Raw genomic sequence first — 24,809 nt, forward strand, 5'->3', positions numbered from 1 at the left:
CAGATGATACAACTAAGGCTTTTTCTACTATGGAACACGGTTGGACGAATGAGGGATTACACCGACTATACTGAATGTAAACAGGTGTATTTTATGAGTATTATTGAACAAAATCACTCAAGGTAATATATGTTTCCCTAATTGAGAGGCAATCAATATGTTAATAAAATCTTCACCATGGATTTGTTTGAGTTGCTGTGTTTCCTGGTGAGTCGGCGCTCGTACGCACTCCACATGTTGGCAAATGTCCTTCTCCGTGTGTTTATAGAACTGACCGACGGATTGTCCAGAGGAAGTAGATGCAATGCACAGCCCTAGTATGTATCCATGTGTTTATTGGTCTATTGACACATTTGTCCCCTGTGTGTTCCCGTAGGCATGCGTATCCTGGTCAACCTGCTCCTGGACACTCTCCCCATGTTGGGAAACGTTCTACTGCTCTGCTTCTTCGTCTTCTTCATCTTCGGCATCATTGGGGTGCAGCTGTGGGCGGGGCTTCTGAGGAACAGGTGTTACCCCGAGCACAACTTCACCCTGTAAGTCTACTCTACTGTAACCTGTAACTGCAACAGTAAACAGCACCGTAACCTGTAACTGCAACATTAAACAGCACCGAAACCTGTAACTGCAACATTAAACAGCACCGTAACCTGTAACTGCAACATTAAACAGCACCGTAACCTGTAACTGCAACATTAAACAGCACCGTAACCTGTAACTGCAACATTAAACAGCACCGTAACCTGTAACTGCAACAGTAAACAGCACCGTAACCTGTAACTGCAACATTAAACAGCACCGTAACCTGTAACTGCAACATTAAACAGCACCATAACCTGTAACTGCAACATTAAACAGCACCGTAACCTGTAACTGCAACATTAAACAGCACCGTAACCTGTAACTGCAACATTAAACAGCACCGTAACCTGTAACTGCAACAGTAAACAGCACCGTAACCTGTAACTGCAACATTAAACAGCACCGTAACCTGTAACTGCAACATTAAACAGCACCATAACCTGTAACTGCAACATTAAACAGCACCGTAACCTGTAACTGCAACATTAAACAGCACCGTAACCTGTAACTGCAACAGTAAACAGCACTGTAACCTGTAACTGCAACATTAAACAGCACCGTAACCTGTAACTGCAACATTAAACAGCACCGTAACCTGTAACTGCAACATTAAACAGCACTGTAACCTGTAACTGCAACATTAAACAGCACCGTAACCTGTAACTGCAACATTAAACAGCACCTTAACCTGTAACTGGAACAGTAAATAGCACCGTAACCTGTAACTACAACATTAAACAGCACCGTAACCTGTAACTGCAACAGTAAACAGCACCTTAACCTGTAACTGCAGCAGTAAACAGCACCGTAACCTGTAACTGCAACATTAAACAGCACCGTAACCTGTAACTGCAACAGTAAATAGCACCGTAACCTGTAACTACAACATTAAACAGCACCGTAACCTGTAACTGCAACAGTAAACAGCACCGTCAACTGTAACTGCAACAGTAAACAGCACCGTAACCTGTAACTGCAACATTAAACAGCACCGTAACCTGTAACTGCAACATTAAACAGCACCATAACCTGTAACTGCAAAAGTAAACAGCACCGTAACCTGTAACTACAACATCAAACAGCACCGTAATCTGTAACTGCAACAGTAAACAGTACCGTAACCTGCAACTGTAAACAGCACCGTAACCTGTAACTGCAACAGTAAACAGCACCGTAACCTGTAACTGCAACATTAAACAGCACCGTAACCTGTAACTGCAACAGTAAATAGCACCGTAACCTGTAACTGCAACATTAAACAGCACCGTAACCTGTAACTACAACAGTAAACAGCACCGTAACCTGTAACTGCAACAGTAAACAGCACCGTAACCTGTAACTGCAACAGTAAACAGCACCGTAACCTGTAACTGCAACAGTAAACAGCACCGTAACCTGTAACTGCAACATTAAACAGCACCGTCAACTGTAACTGCAATAGTAAACAGCACCGTAACCTGTAACTGCAACATTAAACAGCACCGTAACCTGAAACTGCAACATTAAACAGCACCGTAACCTGTAACTGCAACAGTAAACAGCACCGTAACCTGTAACTGCAACAGTAAACAGCACCGTAACCTGTAACTGCAACAGTAAACAGCACCGTAACCTGTAACTGCAAAAGCAAACAGCACCGTAACCTGCAACAGTAAACAACCGTAACATGTGACTGCAACTGTAAACAGCACCGTAACCTGCAAATGTAAACAGCACCGTAACCTGCAACTGTAAACAGCACCGTAACCTGCAACAGTAAATTTACCCTGGAGAGACTCAGACAAACACTGAAAGGACTGTTTAGTGAGCTTTATTACGTGGGTTATTTGGTGCTCAGACCCCGACATAAGACACAGCGATCATGGGCTCTCCATGATCTAATTATGAGTCTCCCCCAGGGGCCTGGAGACTGGTGGTGGTAGATATGGAGAGAAGGTAGAGAGGATGATTAGGATGAGAGATGCAGAGGAGGAGCAGGGGAGGTGGTGTAGATATGGAGAGAAGGTAGAGAGGATGATTAGGATGAGAGAGATGCAGAGGAGGAGCAGGGGAGGTGGTGTAGATATGGAGAGAAGGTAGAGAGGATGGTTAGGATGAGAGATGCAGAGGAGGAGCAGGGGAGGTGGTGTAGATATGGAGAGAAGGTAGAGAGGATGATTAGGATGAGAGAGATGCAGAGGAGGAGCAGGGGAGGTGGTGGTAGATATGGAGAGAAGGTAGAGAGGATGATTAGGATGAGAGAGATGCAGAGGAGGAGGAGGGGAGGTGGTGCTAGATATGGAGAGAAGGTAGAGAGGATGATTAGGATGAGAGAGATGCAGAGGAGGAGCAGGGGAGGTGGTGGTAGATATGGAGAGAAGGTAGAGAGGATGATTAAGATGAGAGAGATGCAGAGGAGGAGCAGGGGAGGTGGTGGTAGATATGGAGAGAAGGTAGAGAGGATGATTAGGATGAGAGAGATGCAGAGGAGGAGGAGGGGAGGTGGTGGTAGATATGGAGAGAAGGTAGAGAGGATGATTAGGATGAGAGAGATGCAGAGGAGGAGCAGGGGAGGTGGTGGTAGATATGGAGAGAAGGTAGAGAGGATGGTTAGGATGAGAGAGATGCAGAGGAGGGGGAGGGGAGGTGGTGGTAGATATGGAGAGAAGGTAGAGAGGATGGTTAGGATGAGAGATGCAGAGGAGGAGCAGGGGAGGTGGTGTAGATATGGAGAGAAGGTAGAGAGGATGATTAGGATGAGAGAGATGCAGAGGAGGGGGAGGGGAGGTGGTGGTAGATATGGAGAGAAGGTAGAGAGGATGATTAGGATGAGAGAGATGCAGAGGAGGAGGAGGGGAGGTGGTGCTAGATATGGAGAGAAGGTAGAGAGGATGATTAGGATGAGAGAGATGCAGAGGAGGAGCAGGGGAGGTGGTGGTAGATATGGAGAGAAGGTAGAGAGGATGGTTAGGATGAGAGAGATGCAGAGGAGGAGCAGGGGAGGTGGTGGTAGATATGGAGAGAAGGTAGAGAGGATGATTAGGATGAGAGATGCAGAGGAGGAGCAGGGGAGGTGGTGTAGATATGGAGAGAAGGTAGAGAGGATGATTAGGATGAGAGAGATGCAGAGGAGGAGGAGGGGAGGTGGTGGTAGATATGGAGAGAAGGTAGAGAGGATGATTAGGATGAGAGAGATGCAGAGGAGGAGGAGGGGAGGTGGTGGCAGATATGGAGAGAAGGTAGAGAGGATGTTTATGATGAGAGAGATGCAGAGGAGGAGGAGGGGAGGTGGTGGTAGATATGGAGAGAAGGTAGAGAGGGTGATTAGGATGAGAGAGATGCAGAGGAGGAGCAGGGGAGGTGGTGGTAGATATGGAGAGAAGGTAGAGAGGATGGTTAGGATGAGAGAGATGCAGAGGAGGGGGAGGGGAGGTGGGGGTAGATATGGAGAGAAGGTAGAGAGGATGATTAGGATGAGAGAGATGCAGAGGAGGGGGAGGGAAGGTGGTGGTAGATATGGAGAGAAGGTAGAGAGGATGATTAGGATGAGAGAGATGCAGAGGAGGAGGAGAGGAGGTGGTGGTAGATATGAAGAGAAGGTAGAGAGGATGATTAGGATGAGAGAGATGCAGAGGAGGAGGAGAGGAGGTGGTGGTAGATATGAAGAGAAGGTAGAGAGGATGATTAGGATGAGAGAGATGCAGTGGAGGAGCAGGGGAGGTGGTGGGTCGCAGTACGGTCTGAAGCGGCCGAGCCAACTGCCTGAGGGTTTAAATGGGACCGGCTGTGCGCTGGTTGGGAGCAGAGGAGGTGCAGAGGAGGTGCCACGGACAGGAGTGACTTGGGTGCGTTGATTGAGGATGGGGAGCAGGTGCGAGGGGCGATGTCCCAGAATGCATCATCTCTATCTACAAGCTTTCAGTTACCAATTTTTCAACCTTTTTTTAAGTAAAGAATGTATTTTAAAAGTCTCAGTATAGAAATAATCGTTTGACTTGTCGACTACTCGGTTTTGTACTCTTTATCTACAAACGCACAAACTCTATTTGCACTTTTCTGTCAGCCATAGCTCCGGTTTGAGCGCTGAAATGGTTTGGAAATCACGTACACCAGCTTCAACGTGCGAGGCTGAGCGCCGACTGGTCCCCGTGAAATATGAGATCAATAACGGATCTACCGCCGTCACATTCTTCAGCGCGTCCTTGTCACTCGTGATGCGGCGGTGTGCGGCGCGAACGCGAGCGGCGGCGTCCGTGAGCCTCCTTATCTCTCATCTCAGAGCGTCCAGGGACTTTCTCTGCTGAGACGTCTCGCGGAGCCTCGAGAGCGACGGGTAATGGACAGCTTTTATCACTCTTAAGACGCCAACACGAGCGCGGCCCGTGGAGACGTGAGGAGGAGCCGTGTCATTTTGAGTCAATAAACAGGCCGAACTGGCAGAGATACATAAAGGAAACGTACATGAGGACAATGCAGTGAGAAGAGGAGAAGTGAAGACAGAGAATGTGGTTTATTTCAGATGGAAAGGTCAAGGCCTGAGTCCGAATTTGATTTGTTGTTTATTAAAAACAGACATTACCGTGTTTTCCGTTTCGGCCGGGGTGCGACTTATACTCCAGAGCGACTTATATGTGATATTATTCATTATTTTCACACCGGCAACCACAAGAGGGCGCTCTAGGCTCTAAGCGACGCAGAAGATCAAATCAAATCAAATCAATTTATTTTTGTAAGGCCCAAAATCACAACAACAGTTGCCTCTGAGTGCCACAGGGAGAAATGAATCAACAATGTCTGTGGTGGCGATGGAGTCAGACAATGTCTGTGGTGGCGAGGGACGATGTCCCAGGGTCCTCTGTCCTTAGACTCTCCTTCTCGGCCAGGAAAAACTACAAAAAAACCTCTTTGGGAAAAAAGCGTAGAAACCTGGAGGAGTTCCAGTGAAGGAGAGATCCGACTCTCACAGACGGACAGACGGACACGAGGGAGACTGGAGCTGGACCCACTCTTCAGGCAGACGAGGGACCGACTGAGGCGAACTGGACCCACTCCTCAGGCAGATGAGGGACCGACTGAGGCGAACTGGACCCACTCCTCAGGCAGATGAGGGACCGTCTGAGTCGAGCTGGACCCACTCTTCAGGCAGATGAGGGACCGACTGAGGCGAACTGGACCCACTCTTCAGGCAGATGAGGGACCGACTGAGTCGAGCTGGACCCACTCTTCAGGCAGATGAGGGACTGACTGAGGCGAACTGGACCCACTCTTCAGGCAGATGAGGGACCGACTGAGGCGAACTGGACCCACTCCTCAGGCAGATGAGGGACCGACTGAGGCGAACTGGACCCACTCTTCAGGCAGATGAGGGACCGACTGAGGCGAACTGGACCCACTCCTCAGGCAGATGAGGGACCGTCTGAGTCGAGCTGGACCCACTCTTCAGGCAGATGAGGGACCATCTGAGTCGAGCTGGACCCACTCTTCAGGCAGATGTGGGACCGTCGGAGGCGAGCTGGACCCACTCTTCAGGCAGATGAGGGACCGACTGAGGCGAACTGGACCCACTCTTCAGGCAGATGAGGGACCGACTGAGGCGAACTGGACCCACTCTTCAGGCAGATGAGGGACCATCAGAGTCGAGCTGGACCCACTCCTCAGGCAGATGAGGGACCGTCCACACAGGGCAGGGACCACTTCACCAGGAGAGGAACATCTGGGTCCACAGGTCCTCAGGAGTGAGAGAAAGAAAAAGAAGGCGGTGAACAGTTTGCAAGTGGAATTAAAAAATAAATATTGTTTGATAGCATAAGTAGTCAGAAGAAGAGGATAGTGCTCAAGCTGTCATACTTCCCCCAGCACAGTTACTCCTAGGGCAGCGTAGCTAAAGCTGTGGGTTTATGTTTCTGTTCCTAACTAGTCTGACCATAAGCGATTTCGAAGAGGAACGTTTTAAGCCTGGACTTAAATGAAGAGACTGTGTCAGCATATTTAACATGGGTCGGGAGCTGATTCCATAACACAGGAGCTTGGTAGCTAAACGCTCTACCTCCTACTGTACTTTTAGAGACTCTTGGGACCACCAGAAGGCCAGCATTCTGAGAGTGAAGAGCTCTGTTTGGATGATATGGTTCTATAGCATCTTTGAGGTAGGATGGGGCCATGTCATTTATGGCTTTGTAGGTCAAGAGTAAAATTTTAAATTTGATTCTAAACTCGACGGGGAGCTAGTGAAGAGACTCCAGCACCGGCGTAATGTGCTCTCTTCTTTTTGTTCCTGTTAGTAATCTTGCTGCTGCATTTTGAACCAGTTGAAAGCTTTTTATGGAGCTTTTAGGACACGCTGCAAGCAGGGAGTTACAGTAGTCTAATCTAGTCGTTACAAATGCATGGATAAGTTTTTCAGCATCACTTTTAGGCAGGATTCTTCTGATTTTGGCTCTTGTTGCGCAAATGGAAATAGGCTGTTTTACAGACTTGATTTATATGAGCTTTAAATGAGAGCTCCTGGTCAAATAAGACTCCAAGGTTTCTTACAGTAGAACTGGAGGCTACACTGACATTGTCCAGTGTGACTATCTGCTCAGATAGAGCGTCTCGTAGATGCTTAGGGCCCAGCACAATGACCTCGGTTTTTTCAGGGTTAAGAAGCAGTTTAGTGTCATCCAGGTTTTTATCTCCTTCACACAAGCACTAAGTCTGTCTACTTGATCGCTCTGATCAGGTTTCATTGATAAATACAGCTGAGTGTCGTCTGCATAGCAGTGGAAGTTAATGCCATGTGACCTGATAATGTTGCCTAACGGCAGCATATAAAGAGTAAACAGAATTGGACCGAGTACCGAACCCTGTGGCACACCGTAAATTACTTTAGAACAAGGTGAGGAGCTCTGGTTTACATTAACAAATTGGTACCTATCAGTAGAAGAATCTGCACTTCCTCTTCCTCTGGAGTTTGTGGAGTTGTTTAGAAGTGACACAGAGGAAGAAGAATTCAATGGATTTAGTGATTTGGGGTAAAACTGATGCTTTGGTAAACTTGTTAGCATGTTCTTTATGCTATAGTTATCTGTTAGCATGTTCTTTATGCTATAGTTATCTGTTAGCATGTTCTTTATGCTATAGTTATCTGTTAGCATGTTCTTTATGCTATAGTTATCTGTTAGCATGTTCTTTCTGCTATAGTTATCTGTTAGCATGTTCTTTATGCTATAGTTATCTGAATAACTGTTCATATGTTACGTTAACATACCAGACACTTACCACAGTTCTGTCTGTGCCTCATGTAGCTGAAGGTGTTAGCGTTAGCATACGTCATGTAGCTGAAGGTGTTAGCGTTAGCATACGTCATGTAGCTGAAGGTGTTAGCGTTAGCATACGTCATGTAGCTGAAGGTGTTAACGTTAGCATACGTCATGTAGCTGAAGGTGTTAGCGTTAGCATACGTCATGTAGCTGAAGGTGTTAGCGTTAGCATACGTCATGTAGCTGAAGGTGTTAGCGTTAGCATACCTCATGTAGCTGAAGGTGTTAGCGTTAGCATACGTCATGTAGCTGAAGGTGTTAGCATTAGCATACGTCATGTAGCTGAAGGTGTTAGCGTTAGCATACGTCATGTTGCTGAAGGTGTTAGCGTTAGCATACGTCATGTAGCTGAAGGTGTTAGCGTTAGCATACCTCTCATGTAGCTGAAGGTGTTAGCGTTAGCATACCTCATGTAGCTGAAGGTGTTAGCGTTAGCATACGTCATGTAGCTGAAGGTGTTAGCGTTAGCACACGTCATGTAGCTGAAGGTGTTAGCGTTAGCATACCTCTCATGTAGCTGAAGGTGTTAGCGTTAGCATACCTCATGTAGCTGAAGGTGTTAGCGTTAGCATACGTCATGTAGCTGAAGGTGTTAGCGTTAGCATACGTACACCTATTCACCATGTTCTCTCATCTGTTATTGTTTTAAACTGCATTTCAAGATCAAATGCCTGCTCTTGGTCTTAGATTTTATTAAATACATTTCCCCCAAAATGCGACTTTGGCTGGTGCGACTTATACTCCAGAATCAGAATCAGAATGACAGAGAAGAAAAGCTTAATTCAGGTATTTAATTGGTTCAATTCAGGTTTTTCTATTCAGCTCAGTGACAGTCACTTCACTGTTCAATAATGTCAATCATCTCTAATTAAATCCTCGCTGAAATCACTTTATCTGTGCCGTAGTCATTATGCTCTGTACCACAGCCATTTAGCTTCAGAAGAGTTACTTTTATTTCATTTTCTGCCTTTACAGTGTGTTATTTTGTGTTATTATGTCTCTTTTCTACTGCTGCTCTTGAACTTTGAACCCAGTGTGGGACGATTGAAGATTCACTTCTCTTCATAGATATTTCATTTGATAATATAAATGAACAATCTAAAAAAATCATGAGACACACAAAACGATTGCGGTCCAAGGGCGTTCTCTGCTCATCATCGAACTCATCAAAACTATGGCAGTGCTGCATGTTATTTCATCATATTCAAGAGTTACATTTAGTTTTGTTTAATAAAACTTCTGCTGCTTTATGTCTCATGCTGTTTAAATTATTGTTAGCCGGAGCATTCATATTCATTATCAGATTTTGTATTTATTTTTTCTTTGCTATTTATTTCTGAAACATACATAAAAAAATGTAATGATAAAATATATATAAATAAACGTAATAAGAAAAATAAAAATCATAATAAAATAAATAATAATCAAAATAATACAAATTGAAAGAGTCCTAACCATGAGACTAATGACAAACACATAGATTGTTATTGCCGTCAGAGCGTCTCTGTTTGGATTGAACAAAGTGTGATTCCTCTGCTTAGTTCACTGTTCACTTGGTACGTGAATATTCCACTTTTTGATCATGTGTTGAACTCGAATCAAGAGTGTTACACGGATCTATCACTTCTGTCCATCTCTTCATGAGCAGATCATTCCTTCCTGATTCCAGACCGGTCGATAATTCAGAGTAAAATAACTTCTGATTGACGCCAAATGAGAGACGATTAAAAAGGATCCGTGGTGGTGTCTGGTGTCGTCTTTTAAAAATGGAAGCGATAGTTACACAAAACCTGCAAACTGAATTGTCTGTGGAGCACGCCGTCCTGTCCAGGCCACTGAAGACGAGCCAGACTTGTTACGGGTTTGATCTATTTTTGGCGGTTTCTCCTCGGCCGCTTCACCTTCTGCGCGCTCATTACCTCCACGCGTCGACAGGCGTCACCACATCTGCTCTGTCACATCTGCGGACCAGGTTACCACGGACGCGCTCGGCTTTAAGTGGGGTTTTTTGCTCCCAGAAACCGCTCGGAGCAAAGACAGACGTTAAAGGAAGGGTGAGATCTTTGCCGGGCTAAAACCCTTTGGAATGAGGATTGAGGTGAACGATGAGGTGAACGAGCTCGAGGAGGAAAAAGTCGACGATGCTCTTGACATTTAATTTGCGCGGCGAGGAAACGAGCGTGAACTTTGAGCTGCGGCGTGCGGGAAATATATTGAAATCAGCGTCTGCAACGGGCTGGAACAGCTTTATAATGAGTTGTTCTTATTTAAAGCTTTAATAGAGAATCTTTGGTTATCAGCTCCAAAAAACAGAGGCAAATTGTGATGTGTGATCTTCAAGTGTTGCGTTAAACGTCTTCTGATGTGTTCTGAGTCTACAGTAGTCAAGCGTAAGGACTAACTAGTAGTTCAAGTAAGAAACAGTCAGAACTAAACAGCGATTATATCTTTTTTTGCCCCTTGCCTGAAGCCTTTTTGTAAATAATGAGCTCTTAATGAATGAGACTAAGAATGAAATGCCCATTTAATTACATAATCAAGCCATAACTTTAATTAAAGGCTTCTATTGTCTAATTGAGAGACTCCTTGAATTGGACGTTGAACAGATGTGTCTTGACTTTTAGCAGACGTAGACTTACTTTTAAATGCAGGGTTCTGGGAGATATGAAAGAAAATGATGTCATTTCATGTAGTTTCTGGGTATTTCTGGTCACCGGCCCTTCCAGTTGTAACATGAAACGTTGTTGGCCTTAATTATTTATTTTGTCAGATCAAATAAAAAAGGTAGTGGAGCCGTAACCCGCTCCGGCCCTCCTGAGCTGATCTTTGTGGATATTTAGGGCGAGATTACACAGAGGAGTGGTATAAACTTGGGAAATAGCGCTTGTAAAGGTAGCAAGCTAAAGAGTCCTCATCTATGTCTAAGTCAATGAATCCAGTTTGAAATCTGTCATTGCATAAATCCATGCTGCAGGAATGGGTAAAGCCACAGTAAACACGAGACTACTCACTGTGTAGTGTAGTCTATTGCCAACTTTCTGTGCATCGAAAGCATTTGTTCGAGTCACAAGCACAAATGATGACGGCGCAGTTTGAAGTCGCATCTAAGTATCCAGCATGGATTTGCAGAAAGTGCGCGGATAAGGGAACAAATCAAATCAATCTAAAAGTGATGTGTCCATCCCGGAGACAACTGTCACGCTGCAATGTCAAATAAATATGGGAAGGAGTGTCTGGAATGCCTGCCAATGTGCTCCGATAAGTTTGGATTTGGCTAGGTGTTTTTTATTTAGTTAATTTTATTGCATTTCTGTTTCTGTCATTTCTTTGTGATTTTAATGCATTTTCCTGCTGTGAAGCACTTTGAATTGCCTTGTGTATGAAATGTGCTCTACAAACAAACTTGCTTTGCCTAAGCTGGAAGTGCAATGCTCAACGCGAGACAGGAAACAGCCGAAGCTAACATGCGCTAGCTTTGGTATTTCGTCTTGTCGTAAAAGTGTATGAGGATGTCCTTCTGACTCTGAAAGGCAGAGTCAGAAGGCTTGATCGACAGAGAAAGCGCAGACGGAGAACGTAGCTTGGCAAAGTGAGTACGAGCTCTTCAGAAAGGACAAGAGGAGAGCCTTGAGGCAAAAATGTATACGGTTTTATTATGTTTGTGCGTCTTACCTTAACCATAGAATTATTGAGGTATAAGTGTAACAATAGTGCGCATTGCCCAATTATAAGGGCGTGGTCTCGTCTCTGCAGGATTGTTTAGCCTTTGCGCTTCAAGTCTACGCGTTCTGCCTAGCTTTTAAACCTCTCAAATGTGACTTTTTACTTTTCCATCTGCATTTCCCTTGTAGCGTCTCCTGTCTAGAATACGCTCTCATAATAATCTCAGATGAATAGAGTGTGATGCTGCTAAAAGCCCTCCAGACAAACGGCTCATTCACACATTAACAATGGAGTGAAGAGACTGGGAAAGCCTGGCGTAACAGAAAAGAGCAGGGTGAAACAGCGGATCAGGGCTAATTGCTAACCTGCGCTAACATCTAGTGCCTGATCCGTGTCGGTAGCGTGGCTCGTAGCGCTGGTTTCAATTGCTTGTGCTCAGAAGGTCAGATCTGTTCTTCTGCTTAATGACAGGTATTATCAGACCTCTTCTCACTCCACACAGAATTTTAACTGTAATTTTGTTTGCCGGAGTGCAACTTTTCAAACGGATATTTTTCTTCTCCTTTTTTGCTTTGAAGCTGCTTTGACTCAAAATCAGACGCTTGTAAATGTACTTGGATAACTTTTTGAAGAAGTTGAATTACTGAGAGATGTTTTATCTTTCCATAGACTTTACTTGTAATTAGGTTGTATTATTTTTGTATTAACAGTACAGTTTGTTTAGTCTGTTCTTTAATGTTCTGTTCTATAATTGCATTATCGAGCATGACGCTTTGTCATATCTGCCTGTCTCCATGGAGATGTTATTGCTTTGCCTGGAATGTTCCACAGTATGGTACATATTTTCTAAGCAGGTTACATGGTACAGGTCAGATCTATGGAGTGGCGAGTCTTTACAAAGCGTGATCGATGAGTTTATTGGAATATTGTGGAACATTCCAAGCAAAGCAACGTCTCCATGGAGACAAACGTTGTCCAATTGAAGTCATTTTCAGTATTTGTGTCAATCATGCTAGTCGTTAGCTTGACTATAATGTCATTAGGTTATTTCCAACAGAGACTTTTCTTGGTCTCTTGTTTTGTGCTTCACGGAGACGTGGCTCAGCGGGTCGGTCCCGGACTGCGAGGTGCTGCTATCCAGCAAAAATCCTTTGACAAAATTTGTCAAAGGATTATCATTAGAATTTAATTATAATAATAAAATGCCTGATAACACTTTTGTTACATGATCATTAAAACGGTCAGAAAATTGTCAGTTACTTGTAAATTATCCCTGCGTTTGCCATGGAATGTCGCGTATTGATGGCATCACAGAGGTATTCTGTTTAAAAACAGACTCTTTCCCACCAATAATGTTACTTTAAGTTCAATAGAGTTTGCCAAGAACATTTCATGAAGTTTATTTTGAGATAAAGACACTTCAAATATCGCATCTTCTGTAATCATCAAACAAATAAAATATTACACTCAAGTCAGTTGATATTGAGGTTTCGCTGCTCAGAACGGTTTGCTGAAGTTTATTAGCAGTTAAATGTTTAACTTAAAATAATCATATTTAAAGTATTGGCCTTTAGATGTAGTTTGTGTGCATGCGCAGATCCAACGTTGACTCAATGTTGACAAATGTTGTGCAAATGATAAAGAAGTTGTCCTACTCATCCTGTCCTGGAGTTGTAATGAATGCTTAACGTGTCCTCTCTCCATCTTGTTAACGTATTGCGTAAAGTTGTAATATTGGGGAATGTCACATGGCAAATCAATCTTATAGACTTTTATAAACTGCATCATGATGAGTAGTTTGAGCTCTGCATTTAAACTAATCAAATTTGTTTTTTTACTTTCATATTAGTGATATATACAGACTGCTGCTGCAACATTACTTGTACAGATATTTAGTATACCTCAGTTATACCTCAGTGGGAATCAAAAACATACGACAACCTATGAAATGGGATGAGGCGTAAACTGAATTCACAGTGAGAATTGAAAATACCATAAACTTATTACATTGTTGCTCAAGTAACATTAAAACAAAGTTGTGTTTATTGTAGAGGCTTTAAATATTTGTTTTAATTTGCTTTTACATCTTGTGCAGGCGTGTGTTAGTGACTCTGCTTGTTTTCTGTCTGTCCTTGTATTGATTTAGTCTAAATTATCCTTGTCCGTGTTGTCTCTGGATATAAAAAGTCAAGAGTGGCTCTCTTTCCTCTCAGCGACAGATTAAGTGGAGACTTTGGACAAATGACTGGCTTTATTTAGTCTCTGTGTCTCTGTTTACAACTCGACAAACACTCGTTTAATGAGCGTTTAGCCGCTTTAATAGCTCTAATTTACTCTAATACTGGAAAGTCTTAAAGGACAAGAGACAAGTGACTGTGGCAGAGTGGTTTTCCTCCTCACAGTCAGGAGGTTGTGGGTTAGACTCCTGATCTCTTTTGGTCTCTTTTAAATGAGAGAGAATATGGTTTTCAAACAGTGGAATGTGCTGATGATGATTTTTTTAAGATTAAAACTTGACAAAAAAATGCTTATAAGCCCAAAGTTTAAAGAGAAATGTAAGACACATTTACCTGTGGATGTAAAAAACCTGCTTTTCTGGAGGAGATGAAATCAGTGAAAGGAAATGTTATTGGCCCTTGCAGTGTTTGTGATTCTAAAGGCTGTTGATTTCTAAAGGCTAATCCTCCCATAACTCCATTATGGGAGGATTAACATGCAAACATCACTGACCAGGGCTGTTCTGGAGACTGAAGACCACTCCCTCACATGTGAGGAACACCAGAGCCTTGGTAGAAAACATTCCCACGTTTAGCGCTGTCTTGTTTGTTTTATTTACAAAGCAATTAGCACTGAAATTAGCATACATGCTAAAGCGCATATAATGAACATTATTTTATGTCTAACTTTATGCTGGACAATAATGCACCAAAAACAGTTGGCAATAAGATGTTTGTTTTACTTTGAAACACTCCAGGCAAAGTGTTTCTCCTGTCTCCATGGAGACAGGAGAGAGGAGCAGGTGGTCGACCCCATCACAAGAGTTCCATCTTTAAATATTGTGTGTTCTAAGCGTGTCGTCCCTGTCTCTGCAGCACGTCGGGCATCTCTCTGCCAAAGCCGTATTACACAGCGGATGAGGACGACGAGCGGCCCTTCATCTGCTCTTTGCCCTGGGACAATGGCATCATGTCGTGTCGGGACGTCCCGGCGCGGAGAGAGGCTGGCCGTGCCTGCTGTTTAAACAAGGACGACGCCCTCTACAGACAGAGTCTGGGACTGATCGTGGAGCCTCTGACCAATGGCACTGTGAGCGTGGCTGGGCTCTGTGTGAACTGGAACCAGTACTACACCCGCTGTGGGACTGGGCACAGGAACCCTCACAAAGGAGCCATCAGCTTTGACAACATCGCCTTCGCCTGGATCGTCATATTCCAGGTGACGGGACGATATTGACCAAAATGTTCTTTGAGGCAAAACAAATTAAAACACAAAAATAAAATTAAAAACAAATCAGTTCTACAAGTGCAAGGAAAGTTTTCATTACAACATTTTGGTTGTAACTATTAATTTCAGATTTTGTCAAAGTAAAACCACTCGGACACATGTGATTTATATCTGAACACATCCACCATTGTATTTTACACTATTAGTTTTTTTTTTTTTAAAAGAGTTTAGTTTTTACTTGACAAATACTGAAATGTTGAACCCCAAAACAGATTTAAACTATGGCTATATGCTTCACAATACCATATACTTTTGTGAAGCTCAAATACAATTTTGACGCTAAAATTTGTTTTCGTTTTTCCATCCTTTCGAGCAGAAAAAGAAAATTCAATGCCTTATTATTATAAACTTTTATTAAAAAGAAGAAGAAATGATTAAATGTCTTCTGTAGAATTACTAAATAGTGTGTTAAAAAGCCTTAAAGCCATCAGCATTTAAATCTGACCTCTGTTAATCTCTGCAAATGTGTTGTGTTCTGTTTTCAGGTGATCACTTTGGAGGGTTGGGTGGAGATCATGTACTACGTGATGGACGCTCACTCCTTCTACAACTTCATCTACTTCATCCTCCTCATCATTGTGAGTAACAACTTTACATCCGAGATGTACTTTGGTGCTAGGCCATGGAGAGACTTGTACACAAGCAGAGCTGCTTTAAAGTCTATTCTCTGAGCCACAGGAGCCAGTGCAGAGACCTGAGAACAGGACTAATGTGATCATACTTCCTGGTTCTAGTCAGGACCCGAGCAGCAGCGTTCTGGATGAACTGCAGCTGTTTTACAGCTCGTTTGGAGAGGCCAGTGAGCGGCCGTTACAGTCTAATCTACTGGAGACAAACACATGGATAAGTCTCTCCAAATCTGGTTTAGACACTATATTTTTGAGTTTGGCAATGTTTTTTAGATGGTAAAAAATTACTGATGTCATTTATTTGACGTGGCTGTTTCTGGAGGTGAGACTCTGGAGGTGACCGCTAACACTTTCTCTTTGTTTCTGTGGGCCAAAAACGATTATTTCAGTCTTGTCTGAGTTCAGCTGGAGAAAGTTGCTTTGCCTCCACAAACTGATCTGTTGGATGCAGTGACAGAGTGAATCTACTGGTCCATATTCACCTGCCGATAGTGAAACATAGATCTGAGTGTCGTCTGCATTATTGTGATAGGACACATTAATGCTGCATATCAACTGATCTAACAGCAACATGTAGAGGTTGAACAGAAGAGGTCCTAGGACTGACCCTTGGGGCACTCCACAGGTCAGGGTCATGTGGTCTGAGACACAGTTACCAATTTCAACAAAGTACTTCCTGTCTTCCAGATAGGACCTTAACCAGTTTAGGGCAGTGCCAGTGATGCCCACCCAGTCCTCTAGTCTCTGTAAGAGGATCCCATGATCGACAGTGTCAAAAGCAGCACTCAGATCTAACAGAATTAAGACTGAAGCTTTGCCCGTGTCAGTGTTCAGGCGGATGTCATTTATCAGTTGCTAATGCAGCTTCCAATTATTTAGAAAAAAACTATCTTTCCCTAGTTCTACATAAAATTATGTTGTACATGTACAACTTTTCTCTGTAAATCTCTTTTTGAAACTGGAGTTTTGACTTGCGACATTTCCTTGCGTTTGTGGATGGATCAGCAGCAAACACTTTTGCTGCAGGAAGTGCAGGAAGAAACAAAAAAACACTTGAATCTATGATTCTGCCAATAAAACGTTGGTCACTTCTGTGACTGCGAGCGCCTGGGTCTGGTACAGACATTATTATATTTATTTAAACAGGGGGACCCTTAAGAACAAGCTGTCTGCAAGTTAATGAAGGGAATTCTGGATCTGGTCAGGTTCAGACACTGACAAATGAACGTGTTGGATCTGCATCTTTTCTCAGAGCTTCATTAAACTAAACCTCCCTCTTTTGTGTCTCGTTGTTTCATAAATCCAGTTACAGATTCAGAGGATCTTCAGAGGGTCACAAACGGACCGAAACAGTCACAGCGTGGACTGAGAGTCAGCACCAGGAGTTTGCACGCACATGTCATGTGTTGTCCTTCTCTGTGTTTAGGCCAAACTCTTTTTAAACTCTTTTCTCCACGAGTGTCATCTTTCCACCATGTCTCCAGACTGTGTAGAACTTACAGTAGGGTCTCAGTTTGTATAGATATAAGCAAAGTCCTGTGCCTAGTGGAAGTTTTGTAAGTACCATAAATGGCGCAGAGGACGGCCTATGCACTGTGGAGTGTGCAGCAGGCTTTATAAAGGAGGCCCCTGGTCTGCAAGAGAGCATGCTATTCAAGGTTTTAGTACAATAAAACAATTAACCAAATGACTTCATTTCAGTTTAGTTTTGGCTGAAATCTGTAAGTTAGACTTTTAAATGTAAATTAGTACATTTTGTGTTTTCCCCCAAATAGTATTTCGTAAAAGCAGGACTTTGAGACAAAAATTAGACCACTGCACGCTGGCTGCAGCTAATAATAAAGAATAAGAGCCAATATGTTCTGATTGGCTGTAATTGAGTGGTCCACCACCAGTTTCATGTCACCGTCTGATAAAAGCTCTTCTAAAACTCTTCCTGCGTATATTATTGAGCCTGTACCTGGTATTTTACATGTCATAAAGTACAATCTGTTTTGCCTCAGTACAGAGATATTGTAAAAGCATTTATTCAGGTGAAAATGAGACCACAGCGCTTTCTCTGCATTAAATATAGTGTTTTATTCTACAAGAAGCAGAAGTGCACCATTTACATGCTAATGTTTGGTCGCTTTACCCAGACGGTAAAACTCCTGAAAAGTCCTTATAAACTTGTGGTGAATATTTAAAATGCTGGTAATGCATTTGGTGAGTGAGTGATACAAGTGGAACTGTAAAGACTTGAATGAATAATGAAGAATGAATTAGAACTCCCATTTTCCCTTTGTTGACACATAAAATCAGACTCGGTCTCTTTCACAATGTGCCAAAGGATTAGTTTAGTGAAAAAGATTAAAAACCCTCCTTTCGCGTGTGAAAATCAGGTACTTCTGCATTAGTAGTACATATTTTAGCCCTCTCTATTCAAAAGCTGTTTTATCTGTTTTTCTTCCTTAGCTCTCTGCAGTTATCTGTGTGTTCTAGCCTCTGTGTATGTGCACACATCAGCACACCTCCTCCTCATTATCCTCCTCTTTCTCCTCCTCCTCATTGTCCTCACCCCACTTTGTTCTCCTCCTCCTCATCCTCCTCAATCTCCTCCTCAGTTTCCTCTTCATTCTCCTCCTCCTCATCCTCCTCAATCTCCTCCTCAGTTTCCTCTTCATTCTCCTCCTCCTCATCCTCCTCAATCTCCTCCTCAGTCTCCTCCTCATCCTCCTCAATCTTCTCCTCAGTTTCCTCTTCATTCTCCTCCTCCTCATCCTCCTCAATCTCCTCCTCAGTCTCCTCCTCATCCTCCTCAATCTCCTCCTCAATCTCCTCCTCATCCTCCTCAATCTCCTCCTCAATCTCCTCCTCAATCTCCTCCTCATCCTCCTCAATCTCCTCCTCAATCTCCTCCTCATCCTCCTCAATCTCCTCCTCAGTCTCCTCCTCAGTCTCCTCCTTCTCGTTCTCCTCCGCCTCATTGTCTTCATTCTCATTCTCTTGAGGAGGGGAGAATGAGGAGGAGAAGAATGAGGAGTCGTTCTTCTCCTCCTCATTCTCCCCCTCTTCAATTTACTCCCCCACTTCTTCTTCTTCTTCTTCTTCTTCTTCTTCTTCTTCTTCTTCTTCTTCTTCTTCTTCTTCTTCTTCTTCTTCCTCTCTCCCCTCATTATTCTCGGTCACGTTCAGACAAACTCTCTGACATTTATGACACTCAGAGGACCAGGCTCGGCTCTCAGAGACCTCCACATAAAGCCCAGGTCTTAAATTACATCCCTGTCCAAAGGTTTAACTATAACTCTGCACAAATCAATAGTTTCATATTTCATCTGTCATATTATGTATACATGGTCCACAGTGTCCACAGTTTCAAAAACATTTTGAGTTATGATTTTTACAGACAGACCACATCAATGTGCAATGTATATGCAATAAAAACTTTTGCCCTCAACCTAACTCAGATAAAGTTTGTTAATTACAGCTGAGGTGGTTAGTTTCTATGTGAATGTAAGTGCACAGTTGTGATGAATGTGATTTAGGACAGAAATACTCCGAACAAGACTTTGATGATTGATGCAGGGCTATTAATCATCAGATTGTTTGGAGGGCTATTGCCTCTGGGCCAGAGGTGTCCATATGTCACCACTTTAGCAAAATATCCCCAACATTACCAGTTTCAAAAGGGATGTAACAACTACTGCAATTTAAAAAATAAAGAATCAAATACACATCAGCAGCATTGATCCTAGAGATGCTTGGCTCTAAGAGCAACCATGGGAGCCATGAGATACAACACCCGCCATGGAAACAAAGGTTAGAGACTAAAGGGTCAAGAGAGAAGTGAGCCAACTGACAATGAAAAAACAAGCACACAAGAGCTACAACCAGCTGCCCACACCTGAAGCACTCAAAACTGCCAAATAAAGGCTCCAAGCCTTGGCTGGCCGCCTTAAATGGTAAATTGGTAAATGGTCACATTTATATAGCGCTTTTCTACCGTCAAGGTACTCAAAGCGCTTTACATCAAGGAACCAGTCACCCATTCACACACACATTCACACCCCAGATGTACGCAGACACTGGGGGGCAAGTTGGGTTAAGTGTCTTGCCCAAGGACACAACGGCAGTATTCACATGAGGCAGCTGCGATCGCACCGCCAACCTGCGGGCCAGTGGATCTGACCGCTCTGACTGAGCGGGGAGTCGAACCGCCGACCTTTGGATCAGAAGACGAGCACTCTACCACTGAGCTACTGCCGCCCCTTAAGAGGTACACGAGAGACAATGAAGCCAGACGAATAAACCGGATGTTCGCAACTCAACCAGCAAAAGTGTACGCTCAATGGCAGAGTAATAACAGCAGAGCAGACCCACTAAGGATGGAAACTGAAAGGTACTGGCAAAGTATATGAGAGAAGGAGGCAACACAGCAATGCACAGTGGCTGATGGATTTAAGAGCGAACCACTGCAACATCCCTGAATCCAGAACCCAGTTACCATCACAGTGGCAGACATCCAAGAAATAGTCCCTGGACAGCACCAAGCCCAAGAAATAGTCTCTGGACAGCACCAAGCCCAAGAAATAGTCTCTGGACAGCACCAAGCCCTGACATGATTCATGCATACTGGCAAAAGAATACAAATAAAACTCACAACACTCCATGAGCTCCTGGCAGCACAGTTGTACCAGATGCTAAGGGATGGGACTCACCCTGAATGGCTAACCAAACGGTGTACTATCCTGATCCTGAAGGATCCCTCCAATGGGTGGGTACAGTCCCATCCAACTATCAGCCAATAACCTGTCTTCACAAAATGGGAGCTCATGTCAGGCATCACTGCGGAAGGGTATCTTGGGGCAGTGACCTCCAAACACCAACTCCTGGTTGATAGAACAGTCGCTCAAGACTGCATAACCCGACTTCCTGGATTGATTACAAAAAAGCCTCAATGCCACACATGTGGATCACTGAATGCTTGGAGATGTACAATATAACAGGACTCTAGGAGCATAGCAGACTCGATGTGGCTGTGACCTCATTAGTCTCAGGGGTTTGAGACTATTGATAAACTACTTGCACAAGTGTCCCATCAAAAGTGGCATGGACCAAGGAGACTTCCTGTCCCCGCGGCTGTTCTCAAACAGGAAAGTGACTGTGGTGACTGAAGGTGATGTTTTCCTGAGGTGGCTTCAAAGGAGGAAGAAACTCGTTGAGGCTGGCTCTGTACTTTAGAAGGTGTTTATTACAGAAATACAGAGTCAATACAGACATACATTGTCTGGGTCTCTTGTCTCCAGGAATCAGCAAGGACCCCGCTCTAAGCTTTCGCCCCATATTTATACTGCACCAGACAAAGATACATAAACCACTGATTTTTGACAGTAATGAGCTCATGTAAAATGGTGAGCCTATCAGGCCACAGAAGTACATATTACACCCATATACAGTCATCCTATGGAGCTCTTGCAGCCTTAGCCATGATAATAACTCAAGAGGAGAAAGGGAAAGGGGCCTCTTGCAGCAGGGGATAAGAGCATTTTGTCCAAACACCCACATTTCCAAAAGGCGAGACTATTATAAGGCATGGGCCATAGTTTAATACACATCATGACAACAGACAAATACCCAATACCTACAACGAGTGAGGCAAGTCCTCAGAAGCAGCTCAATAGCAAGAACAAGTCCCGGGCAATAAACAGCCACGCCCTGCCAGTGATTCAATACCCTGCAGGAATAACCAGAGGGCCAAAGGAAGAGATACAGACCACAGATATTAAGACACGAAATCTCCTGACCATGGAGGGTTCCATCCCAAATCCAGCACCCTGAGACTGTACACGAGCCGTAAGGAAGGAGGCTGAGGACTAGTGAGTGTGAGAGCCACTATCCAGGACAAAACGTCCAAGATTCATAAGTACATCAAGGACAAGGCTCCTGCAGATGACGTGCTCAGTGAATGTCTCAGACAATGAGGAACAGAAGATGATGAGGTGCTGGAGGGACCATCATGGGAGGACACGCCCTTACACGGGATGTACCATCGGAACATAACTGATGTGGCTGATATCACGAAATCCTGCCAATGGCTCGAAAGGGCCGGTCTGAAAGACAGCACAGAGGCCCTGATCATGGCAGCACAGGAGCAGGCCCTGAACACCAGATCAAAAGAGGCCCAGATCTACCACACCAGATTAGACCCAAGGTGTAGGCTGTGCAAAGGGGCCCCTGAGACCATCCCACACATAACTGCAGGGACAGCATTTATGGAGCGCCATAACCAGGAGGCTGGCATAGTGTACAGACACATCTGTGCAGAGTACGGGCTGGAGACTCCAAGGACAAAGTGGGAAACACCTCCAAAGGTGGTGGAGAACGACTGAGCCAAGGTCCTCTGGGACTTCCAGATACAGACAGACCGAATGGTAATGGAGAACCAACCGGACATAGTGGTGGTTGACAAGGGTCAGAGGAAAGCGGACATTGCAGTTCCATTGGATGGTAACATCCGGAAAAAGGAACACGAGAAACTAGAGAAATACCAAGGCCTCAGAGAGGAGCTGGAGAAGGCCTGGAGCGTGAAGGTATCTTGGGGCAGTGACCTCCAAACTGTAGGAGGGGCTTGAGCAGATCCCAAGAAGAACGTCGGAGCTCTCGGTCCAGAAAAGTGCAGTGCAGGAACAGCAAAGATAATGCGCAGAACCCTCAAGCTCCCAGGGGCCTCTGATAGAGGGCCCGAGCTTGAAAGGGGACCAAACTGACCAAACTAGTACTAACTCAGAATTAAACCACCAACAACATTTTGTATAATATTTGAAAATTTGGGTTGAATCTTCTGGTTTGAAGGGTTTGATCTGGCCCCCGGGCCTTAAGCTGAAGGACTTAAAAACAGCACCTACAGACCTCCAGATCTCTATCTTTGACATTGTGTGAGTGTGTTTGTGAGGCTCAGAGAACAAGAACCTCATAAAGAAGATTGATGGAACAAGTGTGGATGAAGCTAAACACAACTCCAGCTGTATTTTGGATGAGCAAACGATGTGACATGGTTAAAAGCAACAAAAACTAGCAAATGTAGCATAATATGTGTCTTTTAACTGCATTGACAATATCATACAATTGCTCTTTTATATCAGAAAATAGATGGTTTATGTTTTTGTGCTGTTTTACCAGCAAAAAGTAAACCAGAAAAAGTAAAATCCCGGTGAAAGGCCTTTGAAAAAATGTTCCTGACTTCTTGCTGCACCTTTCATTCGTTCATCTCGCCAAGGAAAGAAAGTGTTGCACAAAATATGTTGCAATTCTGAAAACTTGAAATTGGTCTTGATTTCTGTAATTTTTCAGATGCTTTTTCAGACCACATATCTTTTCACTTCCTCTGCAGAACGGCTACACCTGTTTAAATCTGAGTTTTCATTATAGGCCAAATAATCCAGCACGGACGCGTTTCATTGATGTTTGACCGCGGCAGCTTTCTGTGCTGCCGACCACAGTGCGAGCCGACGGAAGCGGGGGAGTGCGGAGGGGCAAATGTCAGGTTAAATTGAAAATATGATGATGAAATAGCAGCATTTAAATTGGAAAAAGTGCAGAGTTGAAATGTGTTCCTGGACAGAGCTGCGCAGTGGGTCTTGAACGAACAGGTTTTAAGCAACACTCAAAAACATACAGTGTTCAATCATGTTGCTTCCCATCAATGTTGGTTTTATTCATGCAGTTTGAGTATTTCTAATCTTTAGTTTTCTGTGATATGAGCGGCTACTATAGACCTGTTAAAACACATTTAACACTATATTTTACACTATTAGTTATTTGAAAGACGATAATGACTTAAGGCATTTAGGTTTTACTGGACAAATACCACAATATGGCAGTTTTACTCTTTATCTACATATTTATGACGCACTTTATCGCAGACGACACTTTTTGAGAAACTTGCATACGATTTAGAGCCAAGAGTACTATATAGATTGAAAGCATTAGCATTTAGATCTAATGTCAGTTAATCTTTGAAAACTGTCATGGTCGACTTCATTTTGTTTCCAGTCAAGATTTTTGAACATTCTGTTGACAAAGCTTTTTAAAGAGTCTATATTTAGTTTATTTTGACTGCTTTACTCTTTAGTACATAGGCAGCTGATCCCAGCAGAACACAGAAAATCCACTTCACACTTGTCAAAGCTGCTAGAAATGTGTACTGTCCCCTCTGTCCCTACTGTCCCTACTGTCCCCTCTGTCCCTACTGTCCCTACTGTCCCCTCTGTCCCTACTGTCCCTACTGTCCCCTCTGTCCCTTCTGTCCCCTCTGTCCCTACTGTCCCCTCTGTGCCTACTGTCCCTACTGTCCCTACTGTCCCTTCTGTCCCCTCTGTCCCTACTGTCCCCTCTGTCCCTACTGTCCCCTCTGTCCCTTCTGTCCCCTCTGTCCCTACTGTCCCTTCTGCCCCTTCTGTCCCTACTGTCTCCTCTGTCCCTACTGTCCCCTCTGTCCCTACTGTCCCCTCTGTCCCTACTGTCCCCTCTGTCCCTACTGTCCCTTCTGTCCCCTCTGTCCCTACTGTCCCCACTGTCCCTACTGTCTCCTCTGTCCCTACTGTCCCCTCTGCCCCTACTGTCCCTATTGTCTCCTCTGTCCTTTCTGTCCTTACTGTCTCCTCTGTCCCTACTGTCTCCTCTGTCCCTACTGTCCCCTCTGTCCCTACTGTCCCCTCTGTCCCTATTGTCTCCTCCATCCCTTCTGTCCCCTCTGTCCTTACTGTCTCCTCTGTCCCCTCTGTCCCTACTGTCCCCTCAGTCCCTATTGTCTCCTCTGTCCCTACTGTCCCCTCTGTCCCTACTGTCTCCTCTGTCCCTTCTGTCCCTACTGTCCCCTCTGGCCCTATTGTCTCCTCTGTCCCCTCTGTCCGTACTGTCTCCTCTGTCCCTACTGTCCCCTCTGTCCCTACTCTCCCCTCAGTCCCTATTGTCCCCTCTGTCCCTACTGTCTCCTCTGTCCCTTCTGTCCCTACTTTCCCTACTGTCCCCTCTGTCCCTACTGTCCCCTCTGTCCCTACTGTCCCTACTGTCCCCTCTGGCCCTATTGTCTCCTCTGTCCCCTCTGTCCTTACTGTCTCCTCTGTCCCTACTGTCCCTTCTGTCCCTACTCTCCCTTCTGTCCCTACTGTCC

At 44.3% G+C, this 24,809-nt stretch overlaps 1 protein-coding gene across 1 annotated transcript in view; it reads left to right on the top strand.

Moving 5' to 3' along the window:
- LOC140377342 (voltage-dependent T-type calcium channel subunit alpha-1I-like) overlaps positions 1 to 24,809 on the top strand; it is a 302,547-nt gene that overhangs the window by 89,097 nt on the left and 188,641 nt on the right. Inside the window, exons 4-6 of the mRNA XM_072462718.1 lie at positions 377 to 536; positions 14,618 to 14,960; positions 15,515 to 15,607. Of these exons, the coding sequence (XP_072318819.1) occupies positions 377 to 536; positions 14,618 to 14,960; positions 15,515 to 15,607 (596 nt within the window). The remainder of the gene's footprint in view (positions 1 to 376; positions 537 to 14,617; positions 14,961 to 15,514; positions 15,608 to 24,809) is intronic.

The sequence above is a fragment of the Eucyclogobius newberryi genome, unplaced genomic scaffold (genome assembly GCF_026437365.1).
Source record: "Eucyclogobius newberryi isolate DKJ021-1_F unplaced genomic scaffold, fEucNew1.0.hap1 SCAF_4, whole genome shotgun sequence".
Lineage (NCBI taxonomy): Eukaryota > Metazoa > Chordata > Actinopteri > Gobiiformes > Gobiidae > Eucyclogobius > Eucyclogobius newberryi.